Source organism: Anolis sagrei, chromosome 6 (genome assembly GCF_037176765.1).
Source record: "Anolis sagrei isolate rAnoSag1 chromosome 6, rAnoSag1.mat, whole genome shotgun sequence".
Lineage (NCBI taxonomy): Eukaryota > Metazoa > Chordata > Lepidosauria > Squamata > Dactyloidae > Anolis > Anolis sagrei.
The window spans coordinates 105,848,006-105,871,082 of record NC_090026.1 but is presented as its reverse complement, the minus strand read 5'-3'; the positions used below and the strand labels follow the sequence as shown (position 1 = coordinate 105,871,082).

At 41.1% G+C, this 23,077-nt stretch overlaps 1 protein-coding gene across 1 annotated transcript; it reads right to left on the bottom strand.

Moving 5' to 3' along the window:
* Positions 1–2,996: 2,996 nt before the first annotated feature.
* Positions 2,997–22,414, bottom strand: VIM (vimentin). Its single transcript, XM_060782341.2, has 9 exons — positions 21,754–22,414; positions 16,567–16,627; positions 9,329–9,424; positions 9,075–9,236; positions 7,006–7,131; positions 6,348–6,568; positions 5,485–5,528; positions 5,123–5,205; positions 2,997–3,344 (listed from the first exon to the last, which is right to left on the bottom strand). The coding sequence occupies exons 1-9, from the start codon at positions 22,326–22,328 to the stop codon at positions 3,306–3,308; spliced, it is 1,407 nt and encodes a 468-aa protein (XP_060638324.2). The 5' UTR covers positions 22,329–22,414; the 3' UTR covers positions 2,997–3,305.
* Between the last annotated feature and the right edge of the window lie 663 nt (positions 22,415–23,077).

Below are 23,077 nucleotides of genomic sequence, written 5' to 3'. Positions count from 1 at the left end.
ATATCCTACATTTCCTTCTATGAGCTAAAGGTGGAATACATGATTATCCCTCTGCCCACTTATATTCTCAAAATATCCTTTGGAAGTAAATAAGTTTGAGAAATGATTGCTGTTCCAAGGTGAATCAATGAGTTTTGTGGCTCAGCGAACTCTGACCTCTAGCTCTCCCAATTCCCAGTCTCATACTTTTGACCACTGCATCACACTGATTCTACAAATTTAACAGGACAAGGAAAGAAAGCATATAGATATGTTGGCTCTGTGTTTGCCTTTAACTGTTTCTTGCAGCTGAGCTCTTGTTTTTCTTGGAGTCGCTTTGTCCAAGGATATTATTCCTCTGTGACAATGGTGCCTGTAAGTCTGCAGATGGTTTACTCCCTCTCGTCTAATTCCTGCAAACTTTAGTACTGTAGGGACCACCCCGTCAGATGCTAGATTGTCTCCAGAAATTTCAGGCTTCAATCATGTTCAGACTGCAAATTAGTTTAATCACTGGTTGGACAACCAAGTGGTTCATCCCAATCTGCGAAAGCTTACTATAGAAGATAAATATTCCCAGCAGAATGAAGGAACATACTTCTGGTGATGGCTTGTTGTTAGTGGGCAATCAATAGGATAATTTTTCAAATTGCAGATCCATGTTTTTAAATTATATGAGCACAAAGAGGTTGTCGCTTTCTGACATTTGTTAATTTTATTGAGGTTTTGATTTATCATAAAATACTTCCTTTCCTGACTTTCAGATAAATTTGCAGAACCCGTGTGGTAGTTAATTACAAATACATCCCCTACAAAACCACACTAAAAGATTCCTGCTGTTATGTGCTTTCCAAACATTTCTGACTTGTGGTGATCCTAAGGTGAATCTATAATGGGTTTTTTTCTGGGGCTCTCAGAGTGTGACTAATCCAAAGTCACTAGCTGAGTGGAGAATTGAACCCTGGTTTCCAGAGATGTGGTCCAGTGGTCACATTACTACACCATGCTGGCTACATAGCCTAAAAAGGGGGTCCCCAAACCAAGGCCTGCAGGCTGGATGCACCCCTCCAAAGTATTTTACCCAGCTCCCACCCTAAACTTCAGACTTAGGGTCACCATAAGCCTGAAATGACTTGAAAGCACAGAACAACAATCCTAATTAACTTGACTATCTCATCAACCAAAAGCAGACCTGGACTGACCATTGAAATACTGGTATGTTTATATTGGTTAAAATTTTGAGGACCCCTGGTCTAAAGTGAAGTGCCTGGGAAAATTAAGATTTTTTCACTGATACTGAAATGAAAATTAAAGGTTGGCTCCAAATGATGATTTATAGCAAGAGCCAAGTTCAACCAAGTTCCTTTCTTGGGCTCCATCTACACTGCCAAATAAAATTCAGATTACCTGCTTTTAACTAGATTATATGGCAGTGTAGACTCATATAATCCAGTCCAAAGCAAATGTGGATTACTTGCTTTGATCTGGATTATATGGCAGTGTAGGCGGAGCCTTAATTACGGTGCATCTGCACTGCAGAATAGGTGGAACTGCCATGGCTCAATGCAACAGAAATATAGGTAACAAAAAATAACCATTGCTTACAATGGGCAGAGCATTCAATTTAAGTATAATAAAACAAAAACAAAAAAACACTGTGTGGGGGGATAACTGTACACAAGTCAGGATCCCGCCTCCCCCCACCGTTATGGACCACCTCCTCAGAAGGGGGGAAACAGGGAAACTGAGGAGCTGTAATGGACCTGGGACTTCTTGTGGAAAGGCAGATGTATTTTCACATATTTGAGGAACTTCCAAGTTGTTCAGGGCATACATTTTCCAAAGTTCACACTTAATGTCAGTATTTGAAGGGGCTTTAAAGGTCAGAAAAGGACCATCCAGGAGCTATGAGCAAGACATAACCACTAAGAACTGTCAGCAAGATAGATGGGCTGTTATTTTTATTTCAACTCTTTCTGAAATCTATACAGGTTTCAGAATGTCCAAAAGCAAGTGGTGGATTTCAAGAAGATTTGGTCCTTTACACGGATCTTTAACTCCCATTGTCCCCAACCAGTGTGGGAAAGTGAAGGAAGAACAGACTACAGAAGTAAACACTAACAAGTTTTTTTTTTCCGTGTCAGGAATGACTTGAGAAATCGCAAGTCACTTCTGGTGTGAGAGAATTGGCCATCTGCAGGGATGTTGCCCAGGGGACGTCTGGATGTTTTACCATCCTTGGGGGAGGCTTCTCTCATGTCCCCGCATGGGGAGCTGAAGCTGACAGAGGGAGCTCAACCCACTCTCCCCAGATTTGAACCACTGACCTATTGGTCAGCAATCCTGCTGGCACAAGGGTTTAACACATTGAGCTACCGGGGGCTCCTACCAACAAGTTGATAAGACTGAATTCAAGAGATCGATATATATAACTAATTACACCAAACCTCCTTTTGTGCTGGTTGCGGTAAACTTTTCTGATTTGTGGATCCTAGGTCTAGGTTTATATGACTCATTCTTTACTTTCCTTCTCCAAAGCTCACCTTAGGAACTGCATCAATGAAGACCCTGACCAAGGTCTCTGTGTGTTCCCAGAATTAAAACAGTATCAAGGAAGCCTGCCAAGAGTGCTCATCAAATCCAGGGTCCCAGCACTAAAAATATGGGTGTTAAGGACATCTGGCTGCGTATTAGATACTTGGCAATGCCTGACTTACAATCTCAGAGCCGAGTAACTACTTGCATGGTAACTACTTACCGAGTAACTACTTACCATGGTAAACCATACCAGGTAATTTGGAAGCAAAAGAATGATGTTTATTGCCACACCACCTCAAAGAGAAGACATGTACCTCCCCATTCCCCTAAAATGAATGTAGTTCTTGACAGGCACAAAGTTGATAGCAGCAGATGTGCATGTGTGTGAAATGTTTTCATCACGGACACATTTCTTACCGCTGTTACACAAAACTAGATTACCATTGTTAAAATCTTGCCGCAAAGTAAGACATTCAAAAGCCATTTCCCAAATGTTTATTGAAGCAGTGAGGGGTTGCTCATACTGTGCTGAAAAAAGCCATTTTATTCAATTCAGAAACTTAAAAAACAGTATTGCAGCACAATATATTGTTATCTTAACTAGACTCCCTTTTTTGTAAGCTCGTCTAAATCCTTCAAGAGAGAGTCAGTTTTGCAAGATCTAAGACCTAGTTCTCCTAGCATAACCACCTTGCGCTCTTGGAAAAACTGCAGAAAGGCACTTGAAAGCGGTTTCTCTTTTTAGTCTTGCTGGTAAGGGTTTGATTTCAAGATGGGCTGGTCTCTCTTCACTCCAGATCATCGTGGTGAGAAGTTTCATTGATAACCTGAGAAAACAAAAGAGCATCAGACATTAGAATGGCAATAAACTTTTAACTGAGCAGAACCTATCTCACAGACAAGTGCCATTTTAATGTTTTGATTCCATTTTTAACTAGTGAATTTATTTATTATTTACCTTATTTATATCCCACCTTTCTCTACCCCAAAGGGGACTCAAGGCAGCTTACATATGGCACCTATACAGTGCCTAAAATATACAGTGTTAACTTAATAATAAATTGGATTAAAATTAATACATATTAAGCATAATTAAAATATTACAATTGTAATATAACTTATAATATTACAATTGTAATATAACTGACTGGCTGCCCTGACACGAGAAATAAAAAATAAAAAATAAATAAATAAAATACATTCCAATGTTAAAACACACCATCCAAGGATCAGACTCTAATGCCATTCTGGATTCAATTGTACATATTCCACATTAAAATCACTGCTCTACACTCTTTTTCAAAAGCTTGCTCCCAAAGCCAAGTTTTTATTCTCCTTCTGAAGGCTAGAAGGAAGGGGGCAGATTGAATATCGCTAGGTAGGGAGTTCCACAACCAAGGGGCCACAACTGAGAAGGCCCTGTCTTTCATTCCAACTAGCTGTGCTTGTGAAGAAGGTGGGACCGAGAGCAGGGCCTCCCCAGATGATCTTAACCTCCGAGATCGTTCATAGGAGAAGATACATTCAAACAGGTAAACTGAGTCAGAACTGTTGTGAACAAATATAAACCATAACAACTATGCAGCCTGCATTGTAGTGTAAAACAGGGGTGAATTTCCTGCAGCCGAGGAATCCCAAATGGAATTTGCCTGAATCCCAAACAGTTAATAAGACATCAATTCAGAGAGCTAGGAGGAAGAGATATAAAGGATGAAGCCAAGAGAGATGTTTCCAATTTGGGGCTTAGCTACAGCCACCAGCAAATCATGCACAGGTGCCAACTTTGAGAATATACCCTTGGTCTAAAAAATGTTTTGGCAGTTGAATGGAAGTACAGCCCATTTCGTCACATTGTTTGCACTTACTATCCCTATCCAGCTAAGTCAAAAACCACATCAAGCTCACTGCAGAACCCTCTCCTATTTTTTTTAACACCTGTCCCTGTCCAAGACATTTCATGCAATGCACCCCAGCTCTGTAGTTAAGGAGACAGCTGGTCTCCTTTCATCACACACTTCAATTTGCCTCAAAGATGGTGCAGATTGTTAATCTATACAAACACAGTATCCAGTGTTGTGTTTCTTTGCGCTGGGGATACAGAGCTCTGAACTGAGTCAGTGATCTCACAAATGGCCCAGATAGCTGGCACAGTCAACATTCTTTTCCACAAAATGAATTGGTCCTGGGTGCAAATAATGTAAAACAGATCCAGTGGAATAAACTAAATTAGTCTAATACAGCAAAATCCCAAGCCAACTACTTTCAAGGCTTTATCAAGAACTATATTACTGCCAACTGTCTCAAGAATATTCATCTTCTCACTCATCCAATTACCAGGTAATTCAGGAAGTGTTTGAATCTTGGATAATTAGTACCTGCTTTACTGGCTGCTATCCAATGCTATCAAGAAAAACATGCAGGACTTCTATTTAAAACACTGGCAGGCACCACTATAATAATGGACCACATTTATTCTTATTTTTAAGATGGTGCAGAGACACCTCCCCACTGCAACTATGTTAGAAGCCTTGTATTTATCTACCTTTCTAAGACACACAAGCAGCCCCTTTTCTTCATCCACCAATAAATGTTTACTTGCACTTACTTGTCCATCTCTAGTTTCAACAGTCTTGATAAGCAGTGTTCTCTTTGAGTGAGTGTCCACAGGAATGGACTCAAGGTTTGTTTCTGTGAATTGAACGACATATCACAGCTAAGTCTTCTAAAACATGCTATCTCGTATAAGCAATGATCATTTCAGTACTATCAGTGAAATATTACCCAAACTGCTATGGGGGTAGGGGGCCAAATGCAAGCCAACTTGCTGGCCACAATCAATGAGTTGTCATTGTAAAAAAATCTATCAACAGATCATAGCCTTGAAAGATTTTTGTATTCATGTAATGCCATTACTGTTAACTAGATTATTTCATGAAATAAGCATAGAAGCAATTAAAATCTACTCACCTCTCAGGTTCAGGGAAGCAAAGGTTGGAATAGGTACAGAAATTCTGTTAAAAAGAATGAATATGGTCATACATTTGCAATTTTTCTAAGGTTTGCCTATTGGAAAAGTGGGCAATTGTTGGAAGATAGGAGGCCACATCTGTGCCCAGGAGACTTTGGGGGACTGCATTCCCCACCCCTACTCCAAATACCATTTTTGGGCCCCAAATGACTTGGAGGCAGAATGGAACATGTTTGCCATATTTTAAGAGGGCCCTAGAATCATAGAATCATAGAATCAAAGAGTTGGAAGAGACCTCATGGGCCATCCAGTCCAACCCCCTGCCAAGAAGCAGGAATATTGCATTCAAATCACCCCTGACAAATGGCCATCCAGCCTCTGCTTAAAAGCTTCCAAAGAAGGAGCCTCCACCACACTCCGGGGCAGAGTGTTCCACTGCTGAACGGCTCTCACAGTCAGGAAGTTCTTCCTAATGTTCAGATGGAATCTCCTCTCTTGTAGTTTGAAGCCATTGTTCCATTGCGTCCTAGTCTCCAGGGAAGCAGAAAACAAGCTTGCTCCCTCCTCCCTGTGGCTTCCTCTCACATATTTATACATGGCTATCATATCTCCTCTCAGCCTTCTCTTCTTCAGGCTAAACATGCCCTCAGTCAGTTTAGGATCAAGAAAATTTTTATTTTGCTTATTTCCCTTCTTGATTTTTTTTTAAAAAATCTCTCATGGACTTAAAATGGATGAGCCCAAAATGAGTTGAAAATGCCTTGCACCTCCCTAGAAGCCATTTAGGGGCACACTTTGAAGTAAACAAACAACCATGTGGCCACTATGCCCACCCTGGTCTACTATTAGATGCACTTAGTACCTGCTCTCTTCTCCCTCCAGCAGTTTCCTGTAAGTGGCAATCTCAATATCAAGAGCCATCTTTACATTCAGCAGGTCTTGGTACTCGCGAAGGTGGCGGGCCATTTCTTCCTTCATGTTATGAACTTCGTCCTGGAGACGATTAATAGTGTCTTGGCAGTTAGCAGCTTCAAGAGCAAAGTTATCCTCCATCTCGCGCATTTGACGCTCCAGAGATTCATTCTGCAAAGAATTTTTTAAACGCATGAATAGAAGAATTAAACAATGATGGTAAATAATATTTTAGTTTTATGTAAAGGAAATAAAATTTCCTTTCCAATTCACTTCATCTGGAAATATGGAAGACACAAAAAAAGGTAAAAGGCAAAGTCCTTCTGAAGAAACTTGCCAAAAAAACCTCCTGTGGTAGGTTTGTCTTAGCGTTGTCATAAATCAGAAACAAAGGGACACAACAAGTGAACCTGAATCTTACTTATGACTTTCTTTGGATCCTTAAACCTTGGTGATAGACTGCTTAAAGGTCTATTTGACCTATACTTTACAATGCTTAGGTGCTCTTGCATGCTTAGCAAACTGTCCATTTAACAGTACATTGCAAGCATTTTTTAATACTTTAAATCAGCCGAAGTTTTCTGTTTTAAGTAGCATCTTTTACTTACGGTTCCTTTGAGTGCATCCACTTCACAGGTGAGAGTCTGGATTTGCCTGCGGTACTCATTAGCTTCTTGTTTGGCCTGGCGCAGGGCATCGTTGTTCCTGTTGGCTGCTTCAGACAGATCTGCAAACTAAAAAGGTACCAGGTTAATAATTACACAAAACACTGCAACTATAAAGTAACACTTATCCCTTTATGCAACATTGTCTTTTGTACTGACTAGCAGATTAACATGTAGCAAAGATTTGGTACAGTACACCTATTTATTAAATTAGCTTGTTGAATGTGGTTTCCTTTATACACAAATAACTCTGAATACCATAAATCACCCTGGAAAACCCTAAAAAATACCTAGAGAAGTACCCTCTGCTAAGTTGACCGTAATCTGATAGAACTCTAGAGAGAACATTTCTTGAGTCATTTCCCAGGTCCTCCAAGGCAATTATGTGGTAAATTTAGTCAGAAACAACTACAACAACAAAAAACCATTGTTCACTTTAAACTAACGAAAAATAGGATTCCTGATTACTCAGTAATCATACTTTACACAAACAGTCCTGGATCAGATCCCCTGTGCAAATACACAGCTCCATTATATTGTCATTTGGCTTACATTTAGAAAACTTCCAGTTTGTGATCTACACCTTATAGGAGAAGTTATTTTTGATTGAGAGTGCTTTAGTTCACTAGGCCCTTTCCTATAAAAAGCTTCCATATTTTAACTGTATGGTTTAGCAATACTGCAATTTGATCCCCCCTTTTTTTTACTTTGTTCCTATATAGTTTTTTACAAGACAGATGTTCCTGCAGAATTTTAAGAACTTAGCAAAACTCATCCACAGCAAACTAAATGCTCCACAACAAAAGCTTGCAAGACATTTGAACATTCTACACCTGCAACTATTGTTCCAGATCAGAAAAACACATGAAGAAGCAAAGAATCGATTGTATATATCCAGCAACAGAAAAAGAAATTGAGTTCCTATGAATTGTTAGAAGTACTAAACTCTGACTTGTGTACAAACTGTTTCCATTTTTTTCTAGAGTTTTATCTGCAATTCCATTTGTTAGGGAGATCCTGAACCAGATATTTTATAAATACTGTTTCTAAGTAGTTTATATAATTTGGAGTGGATTTCTTTGTCATGGTATAGTCATGTGGAACATGTTTTTAATCCTCTCTACTATCCGATATAGGAGCTCCCAGTGGTGCAGCAGGTTAAACTTCTGAATTGCTGAACTTGCTGACTGAAAGATCAGCAGTTCAAATCTAGGGAGTGGGGTGCACTCCCACTGTTAGCCCTAGCTTCTGCCAACCCAGCAGTTTGAAAACATGCAAATGTGAGTAGATCAATAGGTACTGCCAGCCACATGACCTTGGAGGTGTCTATGACAATGCCTGCTCTTCACCTTAGAAATGGAGATGAGCACTGTCCCCCAGAGTCGGATATCACTAGACTTAATGTCAAGGGGAAACCTTTTCCTTTACCTTTACTATCTGATATGGAAAATAGGGCATATCCCCATTAGATATTTTGGGATGTACTTCATCAGGAATAAGATGGTAGTTCAACATATCAGGAAAAGATAAGACTCATCCTCTATTCTAGCTCATCTGTTAGTAATCAATTCAATGATGTTTATTTATGAGAAGACATTGCTAAAACTGGACTACTGAAGTTTAAATTAGGACATTTACTTCCTATAGTAACAAGGCTGAAGAGAACACACTGGTTTCTCAGTGTGTTCTTTAATGGGTTCTTTCAAATTTTGTTTAATTGCTTTATCAATACATGTGAACCATACTCAATCAACAGCACAGGATAACCATTTCCTGAACCACCATAATCATTTAGCATTGAAAACTGAAAGCAAGGACGCCCCATATCTTTATGGAGAGATGGAGATAGTAAAAGCTACCTGACATTCCACAGAAATTTCTTTCTCACCTTCAAAGAACCTTATCCAAGTGCATCCAAGTGATAAGTCTGCTGAAACTTCAAACTGCCTCTTTCTATTAAAATATTACAAATTCCTATTATTTAAACTGTCTGGGATAACCCATTTACTTACTTTGGACTTGTACCAATCTTCAGCTTCTTGAAGGTTCTTGGAAGCCACATTTTCATACTGTTGGCGCACATCCCGCAGGGCAGCAGTGAGATCAGGCTTGACAACATCCATATCAATCTGGATATGTTGGTCCTGAATTTGGGCCTGCAGCTCACGGATTTCCTTGAAGAAGACAGAGCAGATATGAAACATTCACCAATGCTATTCTCATTTTCAAGGTATCTGCACTCCAAAGTTGACCAAAGTAGCTTTACCTCATCATGAAGTTTCTTCATGAAAGCCACCTCTTCTTGCAAGGATTCAACTCTGCGTTCAAGATCCAGACGGGCCAAGGAGGCACTGTCAACATCCTGAGGAAGGAGAAGAGGAAATCATTATCAGGAGCAATTATAACTGGAATCACACAGAATTGTGAATTGAACATGCTTAAAGACAACCTGTAGTTGTCTTTAACTACTGCCCAATGAAGTAGTGGACAAATAATATAGTTAATGCTCCTCATTTGCAAGTTCAACATGCATGGATTTGTTTACTGTATTCATGCATTTTATGAGAATATTAGCTCTAGAAATATATAGGCCCTCCAGTGCAACTACCACCAGAAGTTGACCATAGTCACATGGTCACCTGAAGGAATAAGATATTCTCTCAGATTTTTAAAAGGGGCAATTTGTTTATTTGTAGTTTTTCACTTCCATTGTGATCCTATGCCCCTAACCCTAGTAAATGTGGAGAGGTGACTGCATTTCATGTTTTAAAGGTGTTCAATGGTTTTCATTTTGATGGGGAATGACTGACATTTGTTTCCATGGAAAATATTGCAAAGTAAACAATTGGAGGAAAACTCACTTCCTTCAGCCATGTTTTTCTGCAGACTATTTTCCATTTTTAGACCTACATTCTTTCGTAACACTGATTAGTAATGACTAAAACCAAACAGAAAAATTAAAGATGTAATTAAGTTTCTCTATGTAGCTATTCTGAGAAAGCTTTCATCTTCAGGAAAGCAAATAATCAACAACATTCAGTGCATTTCCCCTTTAGAATTTGAACATGGTAAGCAGTATTGATGCTACTGTATCCTCAGTTAATAAAACATCCAGTATCAATAGTCACAAAGTAAAATGTTTAATTTGTTTGAATGCAATTATTAAGGCTCTTTGAATGCATAGAAAAAAACTGATCTTTTAAAAAGTATGCTAGCATGCTCCTTTCGGTTTTGTTTATTAATAACAAGTCAAAGTAAACAGACTGAATTAATATTTCCTTGAAAAAGAAACATCAGTGGCTATTTAACTAATTTTGGACTGAATATGTCAAACCAGCATTTTTTTGCAGTTTCAAAGGCTTTTAAAAATGTTTTGGCATTTTAAATGCTCTTATTGACTCAAATATGGATGGTATCTATCTACCAAGAGTGATAAGCAACTATCTCCTGGTGACAATTTCATTTTGATTGATAGCAGAGTCCTAGTAAATAATCATTCTTGATTATTCTTAAATCCAAGCAAGGGAGAATATGGTACAGTATTTCCAAAGGTTATTATAACAAAATGCTTATGTTCACTTTATTCCATGGAGGACAGAAACCATATTCTACATGATGGGATTATTAACATCACGAAAGAACTGAGGCCCCAGGGAAGAGCACATCACCCAGACTAGAGAAGGACAGTAAATACAGGAAGTACAGCCATAATAAAAGTTCACAGACAGTGCTGTGTTGTATATATCTGGCAGCATGTGATGAGATTAGAGCTGGTATCAGTAGACTACTTTTGTTTGCTATGCACTGTGCAGGTCAGCCAGCCATTCCACAGAGGAGCTGAGCAGTACAATTCTAAAAATCCGATTTCATGCTTAAAGCCCACAGCTTATGCTGGACAAGCACAAGCCGACAGGAAGAATTCATCTCTTCCTTCAGGCGGTTCAGGTCTAACTCAAAAAATGTACACTGTGAATACATTAAAACTAGAGATGAAAACCTTTGTATCTTTCTTTCTCACAGAGAGGACCACAGACTTTCCCCCCTTTTCTTCTTGATGTAAAAGAGTCTGCAGTTTTCAAAAACTATACAAGTATATATTATTTTCTGCACAAACATCTTATTGGTCTAGGGCTCTCTTTTTTGGTTTTCCGACACTCAAAAAATTTCAATTTTTTGCATCTCCTAATTTAATTCAAACACTTTTTCTTCCTTTTTATTTAGTTGCAGGGAAGAAAGCACATACTGTGTTAATAACAATGTTAGTATGTTAAACTAATGTTTGTTTTTGTACCGTGTCAGAAGCAAATTGAGAATATACTGCCAATTGCTTCTGGTGTGAGAGAACTGGCCATCTACAAGGGATGCCTGGATGTGTTACCAGCCTGTGGGAGGCTTCTCCCATGTCCCTGCATGAGAAGATGGGGCTGACAGACAGGAGCTCACTACACATCGCAGATTTGAAACATCAACCTTCAGGTCAGCAGTTCAGCTGACACAAGGCACATTGCACCACTGCAGCTCCCTCTAAGGTTTGAGAGATCCAGGTACAAATCTGCATTGAGCTATCACACTCACCAGATAACCATGGGTCAATTTACTCTCTCCCAGTCTAATCTACCTCTCAATTGTGAACATAAATATGGAGCCAGAGACCCATAGGTACTGGCCTAAGTTCATTAGAGGAAAGGTGGCAGAAAAATGAAATGGATAATAAAGGCATTGTTCCAGAACATGTGACCAGTTACTGTATTAAGCAATAATTAATTTCTAAAGTATGGATTTGGAGAACTGAACCAAGAAGCTTCTTAGCTTCAAGAACTGGCAACATAAATAAAAACGGAATGTCATGGTGATGGAGGGGAACACAAGGGCAATCTAGTCCAACCTTCTCAATGTGAGAATAAACAGCTGAAACAGTCCTGAAAAGTGGCAATTTAGCTTCAAAAGAAACTCAACCATCTTCTAAGGCAGTCTGTTCCACATTCAAAAGTTTTTCCCCCTAATGTTTGGGCAGGATCTTTTGAGTGACAGAAAACAAGTTTGCTCCATCTTCTACATGACATCCCTTCAGATATTGAAATATATCTGTCATGCCAAGTCTCAGTCATCTCTCCCCCAGATCTGCAATCCATTCCTCATAGTTTCTAGACCTTTTATTGTCCTGGCTGCTCTCCTCTAAACATGTTCAATCTTGTCAATATTCTTCCTGAACTGGGTTGCTCAGAACTGGACCAGGCATGAGGAAATTTCAGCTTCATGAAGTCAAAGTCTAAAATATCTGGAGGGCTAATGTTGAAAACTGCTTGTTGAGAGGACCATTCAGATATATTTATGGTGTCTACAGCTCAAGAATAAAGAAATCAATGCTCTACCCCCCCCCCCAAATAAATCACTTTTGATAATGTAATATGATAGTGTACATTTATTTTCCCAAGTGTTTCAACACATGTTGATGGAGTTTATCCTCCTTAAGCCAAACCTGCTTAACTTGCTTTCTAAACATTTCCAAGTGCAAACCACATAACTGCAAAAGGCTTTTTCCCAATAAGATAAATATCAATTTCTGTCTTAACAGTATAAGCTTCAAAGGCTCTTAGAACCTAAGAGTGGGTATTTTAAGCCATTTCATTTCAAGGCATTTAAATAAGGAAAAACCCGTTACAAACACCCACATCTCACATTTCAAATTCTGTTAATTACACCTTACCATCTGAACTAGGAGGTGACAATTGCACTACAGTTGAATTATGGCCTATAGAAGTATTGGCTGCTTCACATCTGCACGAAGAGGTAATAATTAGGTTAATTAGGTGCTTGCAGAGATTTCTACCATGCTCCCCACTTATAAATCCAATACTGACAGGAAAGAAAAACCCTCTCAGCATTTAAAACAGCAGGCTATATGGTTCTGGTAGACATGGAAACATGCTACGCTCAAGAACAAATAGATTCTCAGCCCCTGTGTAACTTCATTATCCTTCAGAAACAGGTGCAACCTCTTGCTCTACTTCCATAGATACCAACCTTTGGTCTAAATGTTTGGACTTCAACTCCCAAAAGCCCCAACCAGCTTAGCCAAATTTCCAAATTTCTTACTGAGGACTGAGATTCATAGATTTCAGGACTCAGATACTTAATTTTGAAGTGCCAAATTTATCCACTTAAGCACCCAGAAAACCTGAATAGTAAAGTATTTAGCTTGCAGAATTGAAGTAATGAGCAGGAAGCCTTTATACAAGTGAAGTTGTATAATTTAGGCAGGACACTGCTGAGTCCACCTGCCTTCCTACCTGCTGAATCCGTCTCCTTTCATCTGAAGGAGGGAAAAGGGGAACCCTTTTCAGACTGTGGGCTGAATTTCAATTTGGAAAGGGCCTTGGCCACTGCATTCCAGCAATGGGTGGGGCAAAAGGCCCAAAACAAATTGGGAATTATCCCAGGGAACATGCAAAGCACATGACTTTTATGCATGTCAACTGAGGAATAGCCGTCAATGAGAAAGCTTACTGGACTCCAAAAGCAAAGCTGAGTTCCATCCTATTTTTTGAAATCATCCTTTTATCTCTTATCACTGACAACTGTTAAAAATGGGTTGCTGTGAGTTTTCTGGGTTGTATGGCCATGTTCCAGAAGCATTCTCTCCTGACGTTTCACCCACATCTATGGCACGCATCATCAGAGGTTGTGAGGTCTGTTGGAAACTAGGCAAGTGAGGTTTATATATCCAGGGTTGGAGAAAGAACTCTTGTCTGTTTGAGGTAAGAGTTCTTTCTCCCACCCTGGACATTCCACGGCTATCTAAACCTCACTTGCCTAGTTTCCAGCAGACCCCACAATCTGAGGACGCCTGCCATAGATGTGGAAAACTCACAGCAATCCAGTGATTCTGGCTATGAAAGCCTTCGACAACAAATTTTTAAAGATGCTTGGGGACTGAACCTACTCTACTTCTGGGCTGGTTGTTCTCCATCGCTTATCTCAGGTTGACTTTACTTCATATCTTTGTGACCCTAGTGTAAATATACCAGAACTTTCAAACAATGCTCTTGTGCCTATGCAACACAAAGACCTAATATCTTATTAATTAGCAATGCGTACCATTTGTGGTCAAAATTACCACTGCATGCAGACATCATGAAAATTCTTTGATGCTATATTTCTCCTCAATTGAAGTGGTCAAGTTCAATTCAAACTTTGTGACCATGTTACACTGTTCAATTTGCACCAGGCCTCGATACCCATTGGGATGTTTTAAATACAGGTAATTAAAACATTCACAACTTGGCTGCTTATGACTCCATTTTCAGAAGATAGCATTCAGATGGAACCATCACACTGAAAATACAATGACTCCTATTGAGACTACTTTATTTTCCCTGAATCAATTTCTACCTCTCATTCTCTTTTAAAAAGCAGGGAGGTTTGAGAATTCGTAAGTAAAATATTAAGGTCTCTGGCCAAGAATATAACATAATGTAAAATCAAATGTTAATATAAGATAAAATATTTAGTTTTAGGTTAAGCAAAAAGGCAAACTAATTGAAAGTTCTACTACATTAAAGAAAAGCGATATCTTCTCAGGGAACAAAAATATGACCAAAAATAAGGTTTGCACATTAAAGTACACCACTTTTTTAATGCGTAGCAAGTCTTATAACAAAGGAAGTCCTCTTCAAAAGACTCCACAGCTATTTGCAGCATTCAGTTTCCTTTTTCCCAGTCTAGTGAAAAGGCAAAGTGTCTGGGCTATTCATGATTCAATTTTGACATTAGCATGCTTTCTTAAAAGAGATTGGATTAGGTTATCCTTCATGTCAGAAGTATAGGCAGCTTGTTCAATACCCACTTAGAGACTGGACCAGCAAAAGTGCCCACTGCTTTAAATTGTGGGCTACTAAAATATGCTTGCATCATTACACATCCAGTAAGAATGCAGCCTGCCCTAAGCACCCCCTGAGTACAAAGGCCTCTATTATTTCAATCTGCTACCACCACACTCGCAGTAATGCCGGCGACTGCATTCCATAGTGAATCCCATAGAAACCATTAATACCTTTCAGCCAAGCGAACAGATGGCTCCCTTTCAACCTCACCAATCAGAAAAACTGATTCCACGGGGTTTCACTGGGTAACAGACCAGACTCTGATAAAACAGGGAACAATACCTGGCTCTCCAGAAATCTGAGATCACAAATGGATGTTAATCTTTTGTGTGCTCAGAAGTGTCATTGTTAAGTCTAAGCACAGCTCAGGAAGACAAATACACAGAGATGGGATGGGACACCAGCGATCCAGATTTGTGTCCCTTGTGAATTTTGTAAAACACAATAAGCATGAGCCAGTGATGCTCTCTCAGCCAGAACTACATCAGAGGGTTGTGACTGCCATTAAATGAGAAGGAAAACAAACATGCAGATATTCTCGAAGGCTTTCAGGGCCAGAATCACTGGGTTGTTGTAAGTTTTTCAGGCTGTATGGCCATGTTCCAGAAGCATTCTCTCCTGACGTTTCACCTGCATCTATGGCAGGCATCGTCAAGAGTATATTGAGCATGCAAAGTATATTGAGCTTCTCAGAGGAATGATGCTGATAAATTCACATTGAGAATTCCTCACCTAGAATTCTGAAATACTCAAAAAATCAAAATTGTCCTTATGGATGGCTGAGATAGTGGCACTTTTACTTTTTGGTGGTTCAGTGTAAACAAAATATTTCACGCACAAAATTAAAAATGTTTTTATAAAGTTAGCATTAAGCTATGGGTGTAAGATGTATATGAATCTGAGATCTCATATTTATAAAGTCTTCTTCAAGCTATATGTGTAAGGTGTATATGAAATGTAAGTTCATGCTTAGACCTATGACTCATCTCCAAGTTATCTCATTATGTAATGTGGAAGCATTCCAAAATCTGCGGGGAAAAAATCTTAAATTCAAACGCTGTATCTTATTGGATTGTTTTGTTTTATTTTTCATCACAATGCTTAATTCTTTGTTGTAAGCTCACTGTTATTACTGTTGCTTTAATGTGTGTTGTTTTGATATATCTGTACTCACCTGAGGCATTGAATGCTTGCCTTTTTGTTTGTATAAACCACCCTGAGTCCCTTTGGGGAGAGAGGGCAGTTTAGTATTATTACTATTATTATTATTATTATTATTATTATTATTTTCCCAAGAATTTCGGATAAGGGGTACTCAACCTGTAAGTAGAACACAATGATTTCTTACAACAAATGTCACTGTATCATCATCAAGTTCTGGAATATACTTCTAAATTTACGTATTAATAATGAAGGATTGGATTCCATGCTAATTGTAGTCTGTGACTCAAAACACTGCTTTTTTAAAAGTAAAAAAGTTAAATCTAGTCAAAGTAGTATCAGTGAGCATGCCTATCTTTATTCCACCACTAGGTGGCTTTAAATTCCATGTGAAAATTTTTAAGTTCTGGCTTGATACTTTTAAAACTTTCATCAAAAATGAAAGGAAGTCACTACAAACCTGTCTGAAAGACTGCAAATTGTTTTCAGCTTCTTCTCTCTGAATCATCTCATCTTGAAGTCTGTAAAATAAAAGTGACAGTCAAAAATAAACCAAGAGAAGGTTCAATTTGATAGACAAGCAGCCACACCCAGGAGAAGAGGGGAAGGGGGGAGGGGAGAAGGAGCTTTCCAGACAAAAGCATCCCCCTTCCTCCATTTGTGCGATTCCATTTTCACTGCCTCATGACCAAGCCTGGAATAATCTGCTGTTAAGGACAGCATTAATTCTACCAGTTAGTCACAAAAATATTACCCATGTTGTTCAAACAACTGGGGCGGGAGATGCTGACCTACATCTTAAGACTGTTTAATTAATTCACAATTCTGGTGGAATTTGACCTTTCCATACAAGACACATTGCCAAACTGAGACCAATAAGGCAAATTATCTGGAACTTTCAACCATCTGAAGTTAAGTAATGCAGAGGTACAACAATGGTAGCAACTAACAGTGCAGCCCTTGGGTGTGTCTACTCAACTGTAGCAAAATCAGTGAAGTTTAACCCCAATTGTGTAGTGAACGCTACCAATTAACCTACAATCCTATTCTTCTACTTATGTGTAAAGCCCCTTTGATGAGATTTACATTTTGGTAACCTTGCATCAGAATGGGTTGCAAGATCACAGTCCACATTGGAGTCTGCCACACCCATTAACTCAAAACTAATTGCAAACATATGGACACAGAACTCACACAGAATATCATGGGAAGTATCGAAATCAAACTTTTGTTCTTTGCCATGGGGAATGTGAAGAGAATACTACTCTATTAAAAAAAATAGTATGATCCCCATATCCATGGAACCACTATCCACTGTTTCATCTATTTATGATTAACAATGTATATACTTTTGAGGCATTTCCTAAGTCCTCCAGTGTGATTCTAAAGAAGGCATAGGCAAACTTGGGCCCTCCAGGTGCTTTGGACTTCAACTCCCACAATTCCTAACAGCCTCGGGCCCTTTCCTTTCCCCCCTCAGCTGCTTAAGCAGCTGAGGAGGGAAAGGAAGGGGCCCGAGGCTGTTAGGAATTGTGGGAGTTGAAGTCCAAAACACCTGGAGGGCCCAAGTTTGCCCATGCCTGCTCTATATAGTATTCTTGGATCAGGTATCCTTCATTTCAATAGGGTTCATTATTATCTATCCCCACAAAGTCAGTGAACATATCCCCATCTGCAGATACAGGAGTCTTACTGTACTCAGTGGTGTTTCTAGGCTCTTCCAACAAGCAACTTTTTTTAATAGGCATAACTCCAGAAAAATCTGAACTTTTCCATCAGGGCATGATTTCCCAGACTCACAATGAGCACACCAAGTGATCATTCTGAATCAAACCATGTGACAAATTCTCACAAGCCTTCCAATTAACAGAATGAACAGGCAGAATGTTTTTATTTATTTTAGACTCAAATCCCATCCGCTTCATTCCTAAAGGAAAACAGAGCTTAGAAACACCAACAACCATGGAGGGAGAATGGGAATTGGTACCCAAAAGATAACTTTTCCAAGCTTTAGGAAAATCCCACTCTGAATAATCGGTGCAACTTGAATGAAGATTTTTTTAATCAATCCATTGAGTCTCCCTTATTCAGAAATCTAGAAATGACTGAACACTGAACCTTTTTGCCACCCACTGCCTGCTTCTGCCTCAGGGCGGTTGCATCTTTCATATCCTCAGTCTCTCCCCAGCTTCAAGTTTCAAATGCAACCACAGCCTTGAAAGCAGAAGCAAGTGGCTTGCGGCACAAAAAGGAAGACTGGGGATATCTTTATTAATAAAAGAAAAGTTTCTGCATCTTTTTGCTAGACTCACAGGTTGTGGTATTTCTTATCCCAAATGTTTGGGATCAGAAATGTTCAACATTTCTTTGGCTCTTGGGATATCTGATTTTGTAATTCCAGAATCCAAAGAAATATGGAACACTTCAGATAAGGAAAAACCCAACCTGCATTTCTCTACTAAACAAAAGCTGGGGCTTTTCTTCTAGTAGATTCAAGGACTGTAGAAAGGGCTCCACCTAGCCAACCCACAAACTTGGAGAGAAATAACTTGGGGGAAGGCAGTTGTAACTCTTAACAATCCACAACCTCACAAACCAACACACTCTGGTGGGAAGACTAAGGCCCCTTCCACACAGCTGAATAAAAGTCACATTATCTCAGGGCTCTTCCACACAGCCATATAACCCAGAATATCAAGGCAGAAAATCCCACAAGATCTGCTTTGAACTGGGTTATCTGAGGCCCCTTCCACATAGCTAAAATTCCACATTATCTGCTTTCATATGGCAGTGTGAACTGAGATATCCCAGGGCCCTTCCACACAGCCCTGTATCCCAAAATATCAAGGCAGAAAATCACACATTATCTGAGTGTGGAATCAGATAACCCAGTTTAAAGCAGATACTGTGGGATTTTCTGCCTTGATATTCTGGGATATAGGGCTGTGTGGAAGGGCCCTGAGAGTTGTTGCCTCCAAAAATTAATTTGCCACCATCAGAAAAGCTCAAGTTGTGGCCAACTAGCTGCTCAAAATAGGAGCATAGGAGACCTAGACCACAGGAAGAGAGGTTTCTCCTCTGCAAACTCTTGCTATACCCACATTCTTCAAGGAAATGCCTCTTCTAATTCTGAGAAGGGAAGATGGCCCCACCCAATGGGGGAGGGGGTATTTCTACATTAGAATTAATGCAGTTTGCCACCACTTTGCCATGGCTCAATAATGTGAATTCTGAGAGTTGTAGTTTTACTTTGCCAGTAGCTTTCCATGCCAGAGTTAAAATGATGTCATACCTCTGGGGATGCCTGTCATAGATGCAGGCAAAATGTCAGGAGAGAATGCTTCTGGTCTGGAACATGACCATACAGCCCAAAAAACTTACAACAACCCGGTGTCAGACTGCATTCATTTTACAGTGTTGAGATACCCATCAGTGTCTTCTAGAGCCCTTCCACACAGCCATATCAAGAGAATATCAAGGCAGAAAATCCCACAATATCTGCTTTGAACTAGGTTGCCTGAGTCCACAGTCATATATTCCAGTTCAAAGCAAATAATGTGGGATTTTATTCAGCTGTGTGGAAGGGGCCCTAGTTAAAACCTGCTAGGTTCAGGTTTATCAATGCTTAGGATCTGAGTGTTGGAGGAAGGAGAGAAGTTCTGCCTGTCTTCTGCAGGACTCCCAGGGCCCTTCCACACATCCATATAACCCAGAATATCAAGGCAGAAAATCCCACATTATCTGAGTGTGGACTCAGATAACCCACAATATCTGCTTTGGACTGGGTTACGTGAGTCCACACTGCCATATATCACAGTTCAAAGCAAATAATGTGGGGTTTATTCAGCTATGTAGAAGGGGCCCCAGTGAGGTGGTGCCTATGCTTTGAAATTATCCTTACCTCAGCCCTTTCACCCTATCCAACAAGCTTACTTATTCATTTACTTTATTCTTATCCCACCTTCCTTCAAATATAGGGATTCAAGATGGCTAAAGAGTGCTCATCACACTAGAGAACGAATCCACTTTAAATCCAGTTTCTGCTTCCTACAGAGTTCTGGGGTTTGTAGTTTAGGGAGGAACATTTAACAGCCTTACTAAACTACAAACCCCAGAATTCTGCAGGAGGCAGAAACCAGATTTAAAGTGGATTCATTCTCTAGTTGTGCTGAAATAGTTTGGACTGCTATGGCTCAATGCTGGGAGTTGTAAATCTTACAAAGGTCTCTAGTTTGCATGGACAAACTTGGGCCCTCCCTCCAGGTATTTTGGACTCCAACTCCCACCATTCCTAGCAGCCTCAGGCCCTTTCCTTTTCTCCCTCAGCCGCTTAAGTGGCTGAGGGGGAAAAGGAAGGGGCCTGAGACTGTTAGGAATGGTAGGAGTTGGAGTCCAAAATACCTGGAGGACCAAACTTTGCCCAGGCCTATTCTTTGTTAAGTTCCATTTTTAATGTTTATTTTCCAGGTCTGTAATTGTTGCTTGTTGTTTGTTTACAACATTTATATGCCGCCCTTCTCACCCCAAGGGGAATCAGAGCAGCTTACAAGACATATATATATACAATATATATTATTCGCATAGTACAATATCAGTATTAAATATTACTATATTGTACTGTAACATTATATTGTAATATTATTAGTAATATTACATATATTATAAATATATAATTATAGTATCATATTATTATTATTACTGGGAGCCCCTGGTGGTGCAGTGTGTTAAACCGCTAAGATGCTGAGCTTGTTGACCGAAAGGCTGCAGGTTCAAATCCAGGGAGTGGCATGAGCTTCCACTGTCAGCCCCAGCTTCTGCCAACCTAACAGATGTGAGTAGATTAATAGACACTGCTCTGGCATCAGGCATGTAGCCGGGGGGGGGGGGGCTTGGGGGCTTCAGCCCCCCCCCCCCCAAATTTTCATGATGGTCTGCGAAAAGGCCTTACTGGTGCATTATTTAAACTGTTATGTTTATTCATATCATGATCTGATCACCATACTCAATATATCCCATATGCATGGGGGTATTGGGGTAACGATACAAAAGGTTTGCTAGGGTAGACCCTCTTTCACTCAGACGCAGCCCCCCCCCTGAATCAAACTCAGCCCCCCCCCCCCGAATCAAAATCCTAGGGGCCTGTCTGGCAGGAAGGTAACAATGCTCCATGCAGTCATGCCGGCCACATGACCTTGGAGGTGTCTATGGACAACGGCAGCTCTTCGGCTTAGAAATGGAGATGAGCACCAACCCCCAGAGTCCGACATGACTGGACTTAATGTCTGGTGACAACCTTTACCTATTATTATTAGTAGTAGTATTATATTCGTAATTGTACATTGTGTATCAATGGAAAAGTGGTATACAAGTAAAACTAAGTTGTGACATTAGTCCGAAAGAGCAGATTCACCTCTCCCTCCAATTTAGGGTCCTTCCACACAGAGTATCAAGGCAGAAAATCCCACAATATCTGCCTTGAACTGAGTTATGAGTCCATACTACCATGATATTCTGGGATATAGGGCTGTGTGTGTGGAAGGGCCCTTAGACTTGACACCTGTCCCACAAACCCACCAGCCCTCTGCTGGCCTCTCCCCCGCGCATGCGCCCTGCCCTGCCCTGCCCGCCCTGCCCGTCGCGCGCTTACTTCTCCCGGAGGCGCAGGATGTCGTCGCTGAGGTTGTCCCGCTCCACTTCCACGCGCGCCTTGTCGTTGGTGAGCTGGTCGACCTGGCGGCGGAGCTCGCGCATCTCCTCCTCGTAGAGGTCTCCCAGGCGGGAGGTGCCTTTGCCCTTGAGCTGCTCCAGCTCCGCCAGCAGGATCTTGTTCTGCTGCTCCAGGAAGCGCACCTTGTCGATGTAGTTGGCGAAGCGGTCGTTGAGCTCCTGCAGCTCGGCCTTCTCGTTGGTGCGGTTGGCCTTGAACTCCGTGTTGATGGCGTCGGCCAGGGAGAAGTCCACGCCGGCGTCGCCCAAGTGGCGCATCGCGGGCATGCTGGACCGCAAGCGCACCGACTTGGAGGCGTAGATCCCGCCGCCGGGCGCCGAGGAGACCAGGCGCACGCTGCTGGGCCGGATGGCGCTGCCCAGGGAGTAGCGCGTCGAGGAAGAGGAGACGTAGCGGGTGCCGCCGCCGCCTCCACCACCCCCCATGCTGGACCGGCCGGAGCCTCCGAACATGCGGCGGTAAGACGAGGTGCGCTGGCTGCTCGTGGTGCTCATGGTTGTTGTAATCCCAAAAGTGTGTGGAGTGGAGGAGGAGGAGGAGGAGACGGCGTGGAAGGCTTCTGCTGCAGGTGCGCAAGGCAAGAAAGGCGCTGCGGGCCGAGGAGGAGCGCCTTTTATACCCCGGGCACGCCCCTCCCGTCCAACAAGCGCCCGGAGAGCCAATCAGGAGGCCCCAAAGCCGGCCAAGGATGACTCACGGGGCCTTTGGGACCCCTGAAGGGAGGGGGGAAAGAGGGGGGGAGGGATGATGAGAGGCCCCTCCTCCTCCTCCTCTCCCTTCCTTCCTTCCCTCGCAGTCCCAACCCAGCCCAGAGGCCCAAGACTAGTGTTTTAGGCTGCCCTGTATCCAAGGATCTCATCCATCTCAGGACCTTTCCACACAGCCACATAACCCAGTATATCATAGAATCATAGAGTTGGAAGGGATCTCATGGGCCATCCAGTCCAAGCCCCTGCCAAGAAGCAGGAAAACTGCATTCAAAGCACCCCTGACAGATGGCCATCCAGCCTCTGTTTAAAAGCCTCTAAAGAAGGAGCCTCCACCACACTCCGGGGCAGAGAGTTCCACTGCTGAACAGCTCTCACAGTCAGGAAGTTCTTCCTAATGTTCAGGTGGAATCTCCCTTCTTGTAGTTTGAAGCCTAGTCTCCAGAGCAGCGGAAAACAAACTTGCTCCCTATGACTTCCTCTCACATATTTATACATGGCTATCATGTCTACTCTCAGCCTTCTCTTCTTCAAGC